The sequence below is a fragment of the Akebia trifoliata genome, chromosome 7, assembly GCF_017979445.1.
Source record: "Akebia trifoliata isolate Shusen 1 chromosome 7, ASM1797944v1, whole genome shotgun sequence".
Classification (NCBI taxonomy): Eukaryota; Viridiplantae; Streptophyta; class Magnoliopsida; order Ranunculales; family Lardizabalaceae; genus Akebia; species Akebia trifoliata.
The window spans coordinates 1,269,911-1,286,918 of NC_141381.1; the positions used below are offsets into that span (position 1 = coordinate 1,269,911).

The following is a 17,008-nucleotide window of genomic DNA, read 5'->3' on the forward strand; positions in this document are numbered from 1 at the left end:
ACGTTTTACTGGTAGAATAAATAAAATCATAAGGTTGAAGATGACTTATTTTAAAAAAGAAGAAAAAAAAATAAGGGTTTTTTGGCTTAAGGTTAGATGTCAAGACAAATAGATCATTTATTAGAAAAGACCAAAGTCAATTGTGGGTGGGGTGGCAAATCATCATTTCTAAAACATAATAATTATCTCAAGGGATTGACTAGTTGCACACCACGAATTGTTGGTTGCACATCAATTTAAAAAAATATTTTATTTATTATTATTATTTTTATTTTTATTTTTTCTTGTATTTTTGTAACTTCTATTTTAACCTACTGGTTGCACTCCAATACCTAATCTTTTAGGATTTAAGCTTTATTTTAACTTGTAACTTTGTATTATTTGTTTGTGCTCTACTTTGATCGTGTTTTGTGATTGATTTTGTCCGTGTTCTCTTTTGCACCAATTTAATAAAGGCACCACTTTTCTAATCGTTGTTCAGAATTTAATTTGAACTTATGTATTTTAAAATAACGTAACTTTTTAAATATGATTACGAAACAAAAAGAACTATTTCTTGTAAAAAGTACTAAACTAGCACTAATTTCTTTGGACATAGTTGAAGAATAAAAAATAAAAATAAAAATAAAATAAAAAAAACAAAAGTAAAAAGGTGTGCATTATTTTTTTTTTTAATTATTTTTGGACTGCAATCAACCAAATAGAGTGCAAAGGAGAATTTTTAAGTGATAGAGTGCAATTGGTAATGCGTGGTGTGCAACTAGTCGTTCCCTTATCTCAAATATTCAACAATATATCGTTAATTAGTAGTCAATATCTCTTCCTATTAACCCTTTTTAATTTTCTTCCCTTTTGTAAAAGCAATACTTAAACAATTGATTATTGGAGAACGACAAGCAATGAACGAATTTTTCAGTACCATAATTTGTGTGAGGAACAAGTGGAAATGCACGATGGCCATAAGATTGAGCACTAAGAATTTTTATATAAACTAATGAATATCAAACATAATAAAATTGGAATATTTGCATTTAAACGTAACTAATGAAGAGATTCTTGAAAAAATGACGATCAGGATAATTTAGTTTCTCTAGAAAACAACGACTAGTATCCAATGGAGTTAGGGCATTAGATATAAAAAAACACATAGAGAAAGTCACATAGAAAAAGAAGATGAAAGTGAATTTTTCATTATTTTTGGTGTGCATACATTCATCAATTGACAAAGATTGGAATAGCGAATCGTTAGCTAAATAAGAAGTAGAACCAAGACATAGTTAAGCCAATGGTACATGGTAATGACATCGATTGTTAAAATTTTGGAGGAAATTGTCAAGAAGAAAGAGAAACAAGGGACAAAAAAGATATTTTATCAATTTCACCTTCTATAAAATTTGAGTCAGATTCCAGTGATTCATGAGAAAACAAATGATCCTAATTGTGTAAACACAAAATCAAATAGCCGAGATTTATATGTATCTATATAATACACATCTCAAAGATAAATCTCAACAGTTGTAAAGACAAAAATTAAATACTTTTATTTATTATAAAATATTAAAATTACTTCTTTAAATATTTACAAATCTGAGATAAATAATGGTTAAAAACATAGGATGATTAAGGTGTAATCTACCAATTTCTCCAACTACCAAAGGTGCTAAGTAGATAATTAATCTTAAAATTTGTCAAGAAAATTCATTTTAAATTTCCAATTTCCACTGGGACCCACACGTGTGGAATATATGGGCTCGTGTGAATACAAGAGCCAAAAGTACTTAGAACATAAGTATTCCCAAAAATATTTTTTTAAGTACTTTCTAAAGTAATTGGATAAGTGTTGTACGTTTAGATACAACTTCTGAGAAGTACTGTCAGAAGTACTTCTGACAGAATTTTATGTTTGGGAACTATTCTAGATTCTATTAATATGACTAGAATGCCCATATATGTAATCATTACTATTTTTAACATTATGACTCAACAACCTATACTTCAAAAAAAGTAATAGTTACTGTTTTTATTCAATAAAAACATTTATAACATCATTTTAAACTCAAAATGTACTTCTCTTTAAAATTGAAAAAAAAAATCAACAGAACCTCCCATAAATATTTGACATATAAAAATATGACAACTATCATATAATAAAACATGTATATCCCTATAGTTCCTTTCTAATCATGAGATGACGAGTATTGTAGGATAAAATAAAAAATAAAAAAAAATCCCATCTAATTTGATTTGAATGACATTAATTGGTTTAGTCAGTGTTTAATTGTATGCTACCACCATGCACAATAAAGATAACACAACCAACACAATAATATAGACTGATGGCATTTCAATCATTTTCATTAGTCTCTAAATTTCTCATTAAAACTAATGTAACAAAAGCATAAAAGGGAGGAATATATATATATATATAAAAGGGAGGAATATATATATATATATATATATATATATATATATTCATTCGTTTAGCTCCAAACATTTTGGCCAACATTTTAGCCAATCATTTTTATCCTACATAGGTTAGAAGTTTTGGAATGGGTTGATTTTGGTGAGGATGATCTCTACGGTGAGGAGATCATCCTCACCAAAAATCAGCCCATTCCAATACTTCTAGTCCCATGTTTACAAGTTGAAAAATCGTAGACCATCCATTTTTTATAAACCATGTTTTATGGGGTTAGAAGTTTTAGAATGGGCTGATTTTTGGTGATGATGATCTCTACACCATGGAGATCATCATCACCAAAAATCAGCCAATTCCAAAACTTCTAACCCATGTTTTAAAAAATGCTTGGTGCTGAACATTTCCCATATATATATATATATATATATAGAACAGCGTTCCTAAGACTCATATTGGGACTCACATTGCGACACACCGTTTTGTCTTATATGGGCAAAAATATTTGGAATGGGCTGATTTTTTGTGAGGATGATCTCTATGGTGAGGAGATCATCCTTGCCAAAAATCAGCTCATTATGAAACTTCTAGACCGTCCAATTTTTGTTGAAAAATTATAGACCGTCCAATTTTTGTAAATCAATTTTGATGGGGTTAGAAGTTTTGGAATTGGATGACTTTTTTTGCCAGGATGATCCCCTCATCACAGAGATCATCCTCACAAAAAATCAGCTCATTCCAAACATTTTTGCCCATATAAGACAAAACGGTGTGTCACAATGTGAGTCTCAATATGAGTCTTAGGAACGTGACTCATATATATATATATATAATTCTATTCTCTCAATAGATTATCTGGTCTGATACGGTACAGTACAATACGAGACGATGGAATGCAATGGGATGGATGGTAGAGGGCTGCCTGCGCCCAAAAGCGATGATTCACTTGTCCCCTTGTCCATAGGGACCTCGTGGCATACAACCGCCACGACTCCCGCTAGATAGCCGCCCCTTTCTCTCATATTACATTGATCCTCGTGGACGGACGAAAGAAGGGAAGTTACAGAACGGGGCAGTGAAGGCTCGCGAAGTAGACAGCAAGCAGCAAGCAACAGCTTTTCAGCCGTAGCGCGCTAGCGCGCTTCCGTTTTTCAGCTGGCTGCTCTGCTATACTATAATAGTCTCCGCGCGCTAGCGCGCGGAGACTCTATCATGATATATATATATATATATATATATATATATATATATAGGGGCCGGTTCGACGGACGTCTCAAAAAACGTCTGAGAAACTGATGTTTCTCGGCCGTCAGATTTCAGTCAATCAACGGCGCACATACTTCCGCACGTCATTTCATTTATTAAAAATGAAATTTTCGAAGTTTGCAAACACATCCCTCTGTTTTTACAAATTTCGAACGAACTCTCCTTCTCCCTTTCTACTCGACAGAACGAGAGAGTTCAGTCGTTCTCTCTCTCTGTCTCCATCGAAATCTTGAGAGCCACCGAGAGCTCGCTCACTCTCTCTCTCTCTCTATCTCTCTCTCTCTTGAGAGCAACTGACACATTAGCCGGAATGGATCAGGCCATAGAAGACGGTGTGGATCTCATGTCGTTGTCATTAGCATTGACCGAAACACCATTTTACAAGAACCCAATTGCAATGGGAGCATTTGCAGCCATGGAGAAAGGGATCTTTGTGGCGTGTTCTACTGGAAATAGTGGCCCTGATGCTTATACTATCAATAATGGTGCTCCTTGGATCACAACCGTCGGTGCTGGCACTATTGATAGAGATTTTTTTGCTTATGTGACTCTCGGTGAAGGTGTTGCAACCATTAAAGGAAGATCAATATTTCCTGAGAACTTGTTAGTATCCGGTGTTCCCCTCTATTATGGACATGTTAACAAAAGCAAGGAGAAATGTGATTTTCATTCTTTAAATCCCAAAGATGTTTCAAAAAAGATTGTTTTTTGCAAATCAAGCAAAAATCGGATACATCACAACAATTTGATGAAGTAAAGAGAACAGGTGCTACAAGAGCAATCTCTGCAACTTACTTGGCTCGGTTCTTGGAACCAGAAAACTTCTCTATGCCCTTTGTGGCCATTAGTCCAATTGACGGAAAGGTGGTGGAAGAGTACATAACAAAGGCGAAGCAACCACCAACTGTGGACATCAAATTTCAGATAACAATATTGGTTTTCTGTCGAGTCGAGAGAGACTGAGCGAGAGAGAGAGGGAGTTCAGTGGAGACGAAGATGAAAACAGGGTTTTCGGGGTTTGGTTGGTTTTCTATCGAGACTCGATCGATTGAGAGAGAGAGAGAGAGTGAGCGAGCTCTCGGTGGCTCTCAAGATTTCGATGGAGACAGAGAGAGAGAACGACTGAACTCTCTCGTTCTGTCGAGTAGAAAGGGAGAAGGAGAGTTCGTTCGAAATTTGTAAAAACAGAGGGATGTGTTTGCAAATTTCGAAATTTTCGTTTTTAATAAATGAAATGACGTGCGGAAGTATGCGCGCCGTTGATTGACTGAAATCTGACAGTCGAGAAACATCAGTTTCTCAGACGTTTTTTGAGACGTCCGTCGAACCGGCCCCATATATATATATATATATATATATATATATATATATATATTATATATATATATATATATATATATGATGTTTTCTAAGAAGAATAGTAAATCATCTTGGGTTCTCATGAGAGGTTTTTGAACCTTTCTTGCACATTTTTGACAATGCAGATTGACTTTGTACATGGTAGTGACCGCTCCATCTCCCTCCTCTCCACCCTTCTTCTCATGTTTTCCCATTTTTACTCAAAAACTCTCATACAAACAAACAAAAGGGAATTCGATATTTGATCAGTTTGGATATAAATTTATACTGTATGAATGGGTTGGTGGGATTAGCTGAGGTTAGCTTACTAGCCACAAGTAGCTTGTCAAAAGAGATGAGAGATTTCTTCAAAACTAAATCATACTATTTCTTTGTACTCTCCATGAAGACAAGAAAGAGTCTCCTTATATCTAAATTTATTTATTATAGTTTTAAAACAAGTTAAGTGGACTCCCTATTGAGACTTGTCTAGAGTCAACTCTTCAAAATATAGACTCGAAGTTGGTCACGCCCCATTATAGCAATAATATAGACTGGCACTTGATGCGTCCACCTCTCCCAAAAACACACCCCACTTAGAAACAGGACTCCTATGGCCCTCCGCTTCCCCAAAATGCACTCTCTTTCTCATCTTCTTCTTCCTCATCACTTGTATCACCTCCACCCCACCCCACCCTTGTTGTCGTCGCCCTTCGCCTCCTTCTCTCTCTCTCTCTCCATTCTTTTTCTTCTTTTCCTCCACCCCCATCGTCACTTTTACCCCCACACTATTCCTCTCTTTCATCTTCTCTTCTTCACTACCACCACGCCCAACACAAGGCTTTAGAATTTAGGTTTTAGGGTTTATGGAGAAGGAGGTTGCAACAAAGAAGAAGAAGGATAAGAATATGCGATAGATAGTGAGGGTGGAGGGTTAAGAACAACAACAACGTCATTGATGGAGATGAATAAGAAAAGGAGAAATAAGAGAGGGGGATCAAGGTGATGATGTTGGTAGGGATGCCAATTGAGCCCTTTAACCTGGCCCAGCCCGCCTGCCGAAATAAAGGTTAGGGCCTTCATATTGAACTTGCAAAGGTAGGGCGAGCTCAATAATCAAGGGTTTCTAGGAAGAGCTTGTGAGATCTGAAGACGAAGTAGAGATCGCAGTAGCAGAGGCTACTCCAAACGTATGCTGCAGAATAGATCAAACATGTTGTGCATTGAGTAAGAGAAAGAAGAAGGAAGATTCGACCGGAGATATTAGATGTAATTTCTTAAAATTTCAAGGGGCATATTTGCCCCAAAGCCATTATTTGGACGAAGTTGAAGTACTCGCCCCGTTTTTGAGAAGTACCTATTTTGACGCTCCGCAAAAAATCCTCTTTTCTACTCCAAAGTAAAGTAGTCTTTGGGCAGTACTTAACTATCCAAAAGTACATAAATTACTTTTAACTCCCAATAAAAGCCGCAAGTACTTGGAGAAGTCAATCCAAACAAGTCCGATAATTCAACATCTTGACATAATATAATATGTTAAAGTGCATTAAATGCACCTTGAAAATAAGTATAGGCTAATTTTGGTCAAAATAAATATTTTTTTAGGATAATTTTGGCACAAATATCAGATCCCAAGGCATATTTAATAAACTGTAGAACCTTAACAAAATCCCATTTCTAATAAGTTTAAGGAATTTATTTATTAGTCGGAGTTAACATTTGGAAGGTGTGGGTGATGACCGAGCTAACAGCATCGATCGACACAAAGTAAAAAACTAGATTAAACAGATCTCTAAACATTCAAAGTTCAAACTCTCTTTAAATCTTCAACAAATTCGATCAAAATTCCCTCAATTCTTTGATTCCAAAAAATGGAGTATAGAGGAAGAGAAGAAGAAGACATCGAATCCAGAACGGTAACCAAGTCTCTGATCCAATAGAACGCATGATACCGGAAGATGTTTAAGCAAGTAAAGATAAGAAGATCAAAAAAGGAGGAGATGGAGGACGGTTCAGAAGTTGAAAAAGAATTTATTTATATATTAAATATTAAAACATTTTTTAAGGGATTAATACAATTTTCTAGTTCCATTTTCCTTAAGAATACTATTGTCAAACATTAGTTATTTTTATTTATTTATTTATATGAATAAAGTTAAATGTAGTTTGAGAAGTATTTTATATTTAAAAAAAAACCAGATCCAATGATAAAATACAATCAATATGGTTGTGAAGTCAATCAAGATTAAGGTCAAAGATCAATAATAATAATAATAATATATAAAATAAAAAAGAATATGGTCAAAGGCTTTTAGGAAAATAGGAATAGAAGATATGCTACGTGGCAATAGTTAACACAATCAATACGAAGTCATCAATTTTTTATTAGTACCACAAGCCTCCTCGTCGGTATACAGTGGCAGTTAATGACACATCTCTGTAGACTCCTTTGTCATAAAGTCCTAATGAAGAGATTCTTGAAAAAATGACGATCATCATGATTTAGTTTCTCTAGAAAACAATAGAATTAGGGTGTTAGATATAAAAAACACAGAGAGAAAAAAAGATGAAAGTGATTTTTTCATTATTTTTCGTGTCCATACATTCATCAATTGACAAACATCAAAATTTTAGAAGAAATTTTTAAAAAGAAAGAGAAACTAAGGACAAAAAAGATATTTGATCAATTTCACCTCACATACACATGATCCCAATTGTGTAAATACAAAATCTAATCATAGAAATTTATATGTATCTACATAATACAAATCTCAATAGTTATAAAGATAAAAATTAAATACTTATATTTATTATAAAATATTAAAATTATTTTTTTTAATATTTACAAATCTAATACAAATAAGGGTTAAAAATATAGAATAATCTACCAATTTCTCAAACTAGCAAAGGTGCTGTAGATAATTAATCTTAAAAATTTGCCAAAGAAAATTCATTTTAGGTTTCCAATTTCCACTCGGACCCACACGTGCAGAACATATAATTCAACATCCGCGTGATATGTTAGAGTGCATTAAATACATCTTGAAAATAAGTATTAGGGTATTTTTGGTCAAAATAAATATTTTTTAGGATAGTTTTGGCACAAATATCAGATTTAATAAACTTTATAGCCTTAACAAAATCCCATTTCTAATAAGTTTAAGGACTTTATTTATTAGTCGAAGCTAACATTTGGAACCGACGCAGAGTAAAAAAAAAAAAAAAAAGCAGATAAAACAGATCTCTGCACATTCGAAATTCAAACTCTCTTTAAATCTTCAACAGATTCGATCAAAACTCCCTCCATTCTTTGATTCCAAAAAATGGAGTATAAAGGAAGAGAAGAAGAAGAACATATAATCCAGAACGGTAGCCGAGTCTCTGATCCAGTAGAACGCGAGATACCAGAAGATGTTTAAGCTAGTAAAGATAAGAAGATCAAAGAAGGAGGACGACGAGTAGAGGAGATGGCGGACGCTTCAGAAGTTGAAAGAATCTTTGAGAGTACGGTCGTCCCATCATGGAAGGAGCAGCTGACGGTAAGAGCGTTCGTGGTGAGTGCGATTCTTGGAGTGTTGTTTAGCTTCATAGTGATGAAGCTGAATCTCACAGCAGGTATCATTCCTTCGCTCAATGTTTCTGCGGGTTTGTTAGGGTTTTTCTTCGTGAAGACATGGACGAAGTTTCTAGAAAATTTTGGCATGTTGAAGCAGCCTTTTACAAGGCAAGAGAACACTGTTATTCAGACTTGCGTTGTTGCTACCTGTGGAATCGCTGCTAGTGGTAAATCTCTCAACAACAACGACAACAACTCTGTTTCTACTTTTGTCGATCAAACTTAGAGATACGTTTTTTTACTAATCAACGGTGTAGATTGTTTCGACAGGTACATTTTCATCTTCAACTTTTTTTCTTTTTTTTTTTTGTTAAAACAATATAGATTTTTTAGGTTTTATCAATCAAGCCTAAAGATACGTTTTTTATACTAATCAACGGTGTAGATTGTTTCTCAGGCTTCTTTTTTTCCTTTTTTCCTTTTTTGTAAAAAAAAAAAATGTAGAGATTTTGATTCCGTGCTTTTCGTTCTATTATATAAAAATCTCATCAACTCTGTTTAAAGGCTTTTATCGATCAAACCTAGAGATGCGTATTTTATACTAATCAACAGTGTATATTGTTTGGCAGGATACACTGTTTTTTTTCTTTTTTTTCTTTTTTAATTCAAAAATTGTAAGTGATCTTATTCTCCATTAAACATACAGCTAAGATAAATGAAAAAAAAACAGAGATTACCTACAGATCAGTACTAGTTTTTGGGAATCCCTAGGAATATTCTAACATCTCAACCGTTTTTTTTTTTTTTTTTTTTTTTTGTTTCTGATGAAAAGTCTCACATTTTAAGCTTCATTAAATACACGTTGGAATAAGCATTTGAAACTATTTTTTTTTATTTTTAATGTTAGACTCACAGCATAAAACCATCGTTGGATCCTTTGCATCAAACGTCCTCAAGAGTGATTTTTCTAACCATTAGTTTTGATTGGGTTTATTAATACTAGACAAGTAGTAGGTTGAGGAAAAATTGTTTGGATCGAATGGCTATAAATCACCCATCAGAGGAAAAAATGACGAGTGCGTCGTGGTGGGCCAAACATTTAGTCCGCTTCCACACGAGTAGTAACGTAAAAGGGTTTTCTTTGACTAGTGAGCCTGCCTTGCAAGAAGCCAACTTGGTGAAGATTCTCCAAAGTTAGTCTTCGTTAAGAGCTGACTTTGGTCCCACCAATCCATTCAAGAATTAATTATCTTGGCACACATTTCGAGGTCAAAACTCATGAGTTTACGGTTGTTAATGGATAGTCAAAAATTCGAATCCGATTGAAAATTTGAATTTGAAAAATCAGATATTATTCGAAAATTTTGGATATCAAATTCGAATTTTGATAATTTTATATATTCGAATCTTTATCGGACAAATATTAACATTTCGAATCCGATAATATTCAATTCGAAATCATATATAATATATATTATTTTATTTAATTTATTTTTTATATAAATAATATAATATATATTATTTTACTTGATTTTTTTATATAAATAATATAATATATAATAGGATTTTTTTTTTAATAATGAAAAATCAATTGGATAAGGAAAACTTGTGTTTTTTTTAATATACAAATTATTCGAATTCTAATCGGATATTATCCGATATGATAATCGGATTCAAATTTGGATCTCGAATAAAAATTTCGGATTCAAATTCGGATATTATTGTATTTGAACCGATAAGCATCCGTTGACAGCACTACATGAGTTGTCAATTTCTAGAGAATTTCTATTAACACACCAATCTAATTTGGACAATCGTTTGATTAAAAAAAAAAAAACAAAAAACAAAAAAATTGATGTATTATAGGTAATAGTTGGTGTGCAAATCGAATCTCTTTTTCTCTGTTGCGTGGTTTTACTTTCATCCGGATCAAGTGTTGAGTTCTATCCCACATTGTCAGGATAGGTTTGTGTTGGAACCAAATAGACCCATTGACATTATGTCTCTCAGAAAAGAAATTTGCTCATAGAGTTCACAGAAATCCGGGATCCACTAATCACATGAATCCACGTGTATTGAATTGTATACTTATTTTACAAAATTACCCTTTTTAATTACAAAACTACCCTTGTTAATTACTTTCAAGATAGAAGATCTAGTGGGAGCTTATTTCCTTTGCCGTTTGTTTGGATCTAAAAGGAGAGGAATTGTAGGATTTTTTTAAGAAAAAGAAAAGCAGATTCTTCAACAGTCTGGAAAATACTTTTTCGATGTTTTATTCTTTTGATGAAAATAATTTTTTGAGTTTAGATGTATTTTTAATTTGGGTGAATGACTGTTTCGTGAGCTGAATTTGACGAATTTACAATTCTAGCTCACTGTTCATTTTAATTACTAAAACTTGAACGATAAGGAATTCAGAGATTTTAAAATGACTATTTCGCAAGTTTAAAGTAACATTTTTGTAGGTTTAAATTGACTAAGATTTCATTACCGTTCATGTTTTGGTAATTAAAATGAACAATGATCTGTAATTCGTCAAAAGTAGATCACTTCTTCGTAAATATTTGTCAAATCATGGTTGGATCCCGGTCCAATTCAATTGGTCTAATTAGTGTTTATTAAAAAACTTCAAAAATATGAATACTGATAATAATCTGACTTATTATAAAACATAAGTGGATAATATTGATAAAAGCAAAGGGTCAATTGGTTGATTCGATTTAATTACAAAATCTGCTTGAACCCAGATGACCCATTGTACTCTAGTTAATATGTTTTGTTTCATTTTGAATTTGAATCATAAAACATTAGTTTTTTTTTACAATATTTTGTGTATATTGATTTATTATCAGGGGGCTTTGGGAATTACCTCTTTGGGATGAGTGAAACTGTTGCAAAACAGTCAACCGAAGCAAACAATGCACAAAATATTAAGAACCCGGAACTAGGATGGATGATCGGATTCCTCTTCGTTGTTAGTTTTCTCGGTGTTTTCTCTGTTGTCCCTCTTCGAAAGGTACACAATTTTATGAGAAAAAACTCTATAGCATTTTCGATTCTTTAATTTATTTGTCTCAAATCATGTTAATGTGATTGATGGCTGATTTTTCAGACTATGCTTATAGATTTTAAGTTGATATACCCAAGTGGCACGGCCACTGCACACCTTATCAATAGCTTCCACACTCCTCAACGAGCCAAACTAGCCAAGTAAGTCATTTTAACACATTATTGGTAATCTTTCTTATTAGATAAGGTGTGTTAAGTTAGATGTCTTGAATTAAGGTCCTGGTGGGTATTGTTCATTAAATACCCCATGAGACTCACAGGTTGGTTTTGGATTGGGAAACCTAGAATTAGATAAGTAAGGATTGCAATTTCTCTCAGATATACTGACTCTTATCTCTTATCTGTGAACGTAGGCATATTCGAACCACATAACTCATGTTTCTTGATTGTTCATTGCATACATCTCTATATTTAGTGATCCACACTCACTAGGCAATTTTGAGATACCCAATTAGGTTTTAGTGAAAATTATATGTACTTTTAACTCCACTAGGTTTTCATACATCTCTATATTTAGTGATCCACACTCACTTGGCAATTTTGAGACACCGAGCTAGGTTTTAGTGAAAATTATATGTACTTTAACTTCACTAGGTTTTCAAACTTATGACATACTTGTTGACTTGTGTCTTTTATGAGAGACCGATGAAAAATGCCATGTCTTCAATCCCTTTCCATGGGACTTTGGGCTAATGTCAAGGGAGTATGTCATCATTTGAAAACGGTGGGGCATCTTTAATTTTCACCAAAACGCGGTGTGGTAGTCACAAATTGCGTTCTTAGATTCAATCAAACAGACTATTTGGTAAGTTGAATTATATTTTTCAGAAAACAAGTGAAAGCGTTGAGCAAGTTCTTCTCCTTCAGCTTCCTGTGGGGTTTCTTCCAATGGTTCTTTACTTCAGGCGATGGTTGTGGATTTGGTAGCTTCCCTATTTTTGGTATGAAAGCCTTTGAAAACAGGTATAATTATTTACCTTCCTTCTTCCCTTCCTGTCCTTGTTTATATTAAAATTACTTACTTACACTTCTTTAATTTATATTCAAATTACATTTATATACTATTACCAATTAGAATATAAACGAGTTTGGTTTTGATAAATACAAAGGGTAAAAATGGTAAAATGGCAGAAGAAAGAGAAAAGGGCATTTTTTGTATGAAAAATGTAGAAATTACTGTTCATTTTTTGTTTATTTTTTCTGTTTTTATTAAAAACTTATTTCCGAAAATGGTAAATTACCATTTTCGGAATTAATTTGAATAATGCACCGTTTTGGGAATTTGCTTTATAATATATAATATTACCACACACAAAAAAAATGCCTCATGTGCAGAGTAAAGCATCATTTATTATAAACGAGAGTTTATAACAACTCTTTTTTTCTTTTTCCTTTTTTTTTTATAACAAATCCCAACGATTTGGATTCTTCTAATCCTATACCTTCATTTCACTTTGTCCAAAATCAAGTTTTCTGTTATAAAAAATGAGTTTTATTCCTTATTTGGCATGTGAAATATAATTTTATTAAGGGACCAACTAGTTGCACACCATCCATTACTACTTGCACTCCATTAGATGATTACACTCAAAAAAAATAAATAAATAAATAATGTTACACTTTTTTTTATTCTACTCATTCATTAATTTTTGAAAGGAGTACTTGACCATTTCTAAACCATGTTTACAAAATTACTTGTTTCGAAATCATTTTTTTGCAAGAAATACTTTGGTTAAAAAAGTAGTTTTATAAAATAAATAAATAAAGGGCATTCTTATACAAATTGATGTAGCAATATAAGTTCTCTAACAAAACATCCAATAATTTATGTCTAACTCTAAGAAATCTCTATTATATACTACATGTTGATCCATATTGTTCATTGTTTGAAACAGGTTTTTCTTTGATTTCTCTGCAAGTTATGTTGGAGTTGGAATGATATGTCCTTACATCATAAACATATCTCTGCTTGTTGGAGCAATTCTGTCATGGGGTCTTATGTGGCCTCTAATAGAGAAAAGGAAGGGTGATTGGTACCCTGCAGACACCCCTCCCACTAGCCTCCATGGTATCCATGGTTACAGGGTAATTTTTATTTCCTCTAAATGCTCAAAAAAAAATTAATTATATTTGATACCAACCTACCATAATTAATTAGCAATAACAATAGACCCCAAAAATATGAAAAAAGTTTGGTTATCAAATCTTACCCAAACTTTTATTTCTTATAAGGTTATAGGATAATTTTTATTTCGTCTAAATGCTCAATAAAAATGTATATATAAATAAAATTTGATACCTTCAATAATTAGCAATGGGGTAGACTGCAAAAAAATTGGAAAAGTTTGGGTATCAAATAACACCTAAACTTTTATTTCTTCTAAATGCTCAATAAAAATGTGTTTATATATATGTTTGGATACCTAGAATAAGTAGCAATGGGGGTAGAGTGCAAAAATATAGGAAAAGTTTGGGTTCATTTCTGTGGTAGAGATGTTATGCACAAAACTTTGGATTAACAGTTACAAATAGTTGAGATCCATTCATTTCTTTATCGTCTTGATCTTCTTGTTCTTGAATACACTCATACTCAATTACATAAAGAGTTTGATTTCATCTCTTTCTGTTATGATTTGGGTTAGCTTATCACACATGGATGTGATTCTTATTTTAGAGGTTGTCCGAACACTAACACAAAATTAGGGTATTTTTTAAAAAAATTGGACTAAATGGCTGAATAAGGGATCATTCAATCAGTAAATTGATTCGGGGTTTGCCTGAAGTGCTAGACTTAGGTAAGTTGGTAAGAAGTGTGGAGTGTTGTTATGACGTTTTAGGTTTAAATTAACTCCACTTCACTTGCTAACCACTAAGCTTTTACCTATCACACAAATGAAGGTTTGCCAATCAGTTCCTTCCTCCCCCTCCTCTTCAACCTCAAAATTTTATCTTCTCCAACCTTCCAATTTCAAAAAAAAAAAAAAAAAAAAGAGGGGTTTTAGGGAGGTTGACATTGATGGATTTTCTTAAAAGACCAAAAGCATCATTTTGAGTTTTTTTTCTACTTTGGCAGGCTGCACGTACCAACCACCCTAGCACGTGTTCAACAGTTAAATATAGTCACTTTTATGTGGAGGGGCATATAGAGATTCGAGTGTTGTAGTTTGTTGTTAATGTTTTTTATTTTGTTCTTTGTGGTGGCCGCCTCCATAGTCACCAAAGCCTCCGACTTAATGGAAAAAATCGCAATTAAATTGTGAATTTTTCCTTAATTGATTTAATCACAACTTTTTTAATAATACGCAACTTTTATTAACTTCGTGATTAAATCACAAACTCCACGATTAAATCACGTACAATGCGTAAAATAATGAGTATGCAAATGAGAATGACCTTGATTTGATGTTTTTGATGTGTTAGTGAATCCTAATTTGGACACATGATTGTGGTCTTTTTTATAATTTGAATTTAATCTGTGGTTACTAGTTGTGTATGAATGTATAACTGATATTAACTTGGGAATTCTTGATTTATTATTCTAGTTTAATATGGACCACGATGATTTAAAATGAAAACACCCGCTGGTAGGACCGATAACATAGCCCTAACCTAATTCGGTTTTTTCCCAACTTTTCCCGATGTATCCCGATTTTTCTGAATGTTTCCCTTGCGACCTATTCCCGAACCCCAACTTGGTGACGATGACCGCCACAACCTTTTTCTTCTTCAATAACACTTTGTGATTGCTTAACTACAGCTCTTCATCAGCATTGCTATGATCCTTGGCGATGGTCTATACAGCTTGTTAAAGGTTCTGCACCGAACTCTCTTCGGCTTATTATACCAACTCTGCAACAAAGACAAAGGCGTCCTCCCCTTTTCTTCCCACTCCCCATCTCCATTCAGTAGCCCATCACTCTCTTACAACGACCAACGCCGAACCCAACTCTTCCTCAAAGACGAAATCCCCACGTGGCTTGCCTTCGGAAGTTATGTAGTCATTGCTGCAATCTCTATTGCCACCATTCCTCACATTTTCCCTCAACTCAAGTGGTACCATGTCATAGTTATATATATCTTCGCACCCATCTTGGCCTTTTGTAACGCCTATGGAACTGGTCTCACCGACTTTTCACTTTCCAATACATATGGGAAGCTCGCCATCTTCACCATCGGTGGATGGGTTGGGTCTTCAGATGGTGGGGTCCTCGCCGTCCTTGCAGCATGCGGGGTCATGATGAACATAGTCTCCACAGCTTCTGACCTTATGCAAGACTTCAAAACAGGCTACATGACTCGAGCTTCACCGCGATCCATGTTTGTAAGCCAAGTGATTGGAACCGCCATGGGTTGCGTGATCTCTCCTTGTGTGTTCTGGTTATTTTACAAGGCTTTCGATGATTTAGGCGTTCCCGGGAAAGAATATCCCGTCCCATTTGCTCTTGGATACCGCAATATGTCAATATTGGGTGTTGAAGGGTTTTCAGCCTTACCGAAGAACTGCTTGACTCTTTGCTACGTTTTCTTTGCTGGTGCCATCCTCATCAACTTGATTAAAGATCTTGTAGGGAAAAAGTGGTCTAGGTTTATCCCACTACCGTTTGCAATGGCGATACCATTCTATCTTGGGTCCTACTTTGCAATTGATATGTGTGTAGGAAGCTTGATACTATTTGTGTGGCAGAAGTTGAATAAGGCCAAGGCAGATGAGTTTGGGCCAGTGGTCGCTTCGGGTCTTATTTGTGGGGATGGAATATGGACTTTGCCTAGCTCGATACTTGCTCTCGCCGGGGTTCATCCCCCAATCTGCATGAAGTTCTTGTCAACAAAGACAAATGATAACGTCGACAAGTTCTTAGCTACCCTTCAGCCTTAATCTTAGTTTCTTTTAACTTGTGTGTGTTTCCATATATACATCTGTATGTAGATAAAACAATCTAGCTATACATCTTCTATGGATAGCTAATGCAATCTAGGAAACATCTCTACACACTTGAACCACTTTGCACACTCGAACTTTGTTACTTTGTTCTTTGGTTCGAATTCAGGTTCTTGATTCATCACTCTAGAACGAAACCAATCCATTAAAGTAGGCAGTGATAATTTGCTTCTTGAATGACAAAATTCAGCAAGAGAATGGTTGGATTTGCTTCTACAAATCCAATATGAACAGTACAACAAATTGTGAAGAAGAGATGAATATGCCTTTCTTTTCAACTTTGCCCCCCACCCCCCCAAGCATTTGCATCAATTGAATTTTTGAAGGATCTTTTTTTTTCCCTCTCCTTGCCCCAGATTTAACCATACTGATCTGTGGGGATGGTATCATGATTCATGTGTAGCTTGAAAATTGTTACTTA

The 17,008-nt window shown here is 34.0% G+C and overlaps 1 protein-coding gene across 1 annotated transcript; it reads left to right on the forward strand.

Annotated features, from left to right (window-relative positions):
* The first annotated feature begins 8,219 nt into the window (after window positions 1–8,219).
* Window positions 8,220–16,647, forward strand: LOC147397884 (putative metal-nicotianamine transporter YSL7). Its single transcript, XM_086446958.1, has 6 exons — window positions 8,220–8,803; window positions 11,432–11,595; window positions 11,692–11,789; window positions 12,477–12,611; window positions 13,544–13,733; window positions 15,406–16,647. The coding sequence occupies exons 1-6, from the start codon at window positions 8,488–8,490 to the stop codon at window positions 16,522–16,524; spliced, it is 2,022 nt and encodes a 673-aa protein (XP_086303084.1). The 5' UTR covers window positions 8,220–8,487; the 3' UTR covers window positions 16,525–16,647.
* The last annotated feature ends 361 nt before the right edge of the window (window positions 16,648–17,008 follow it).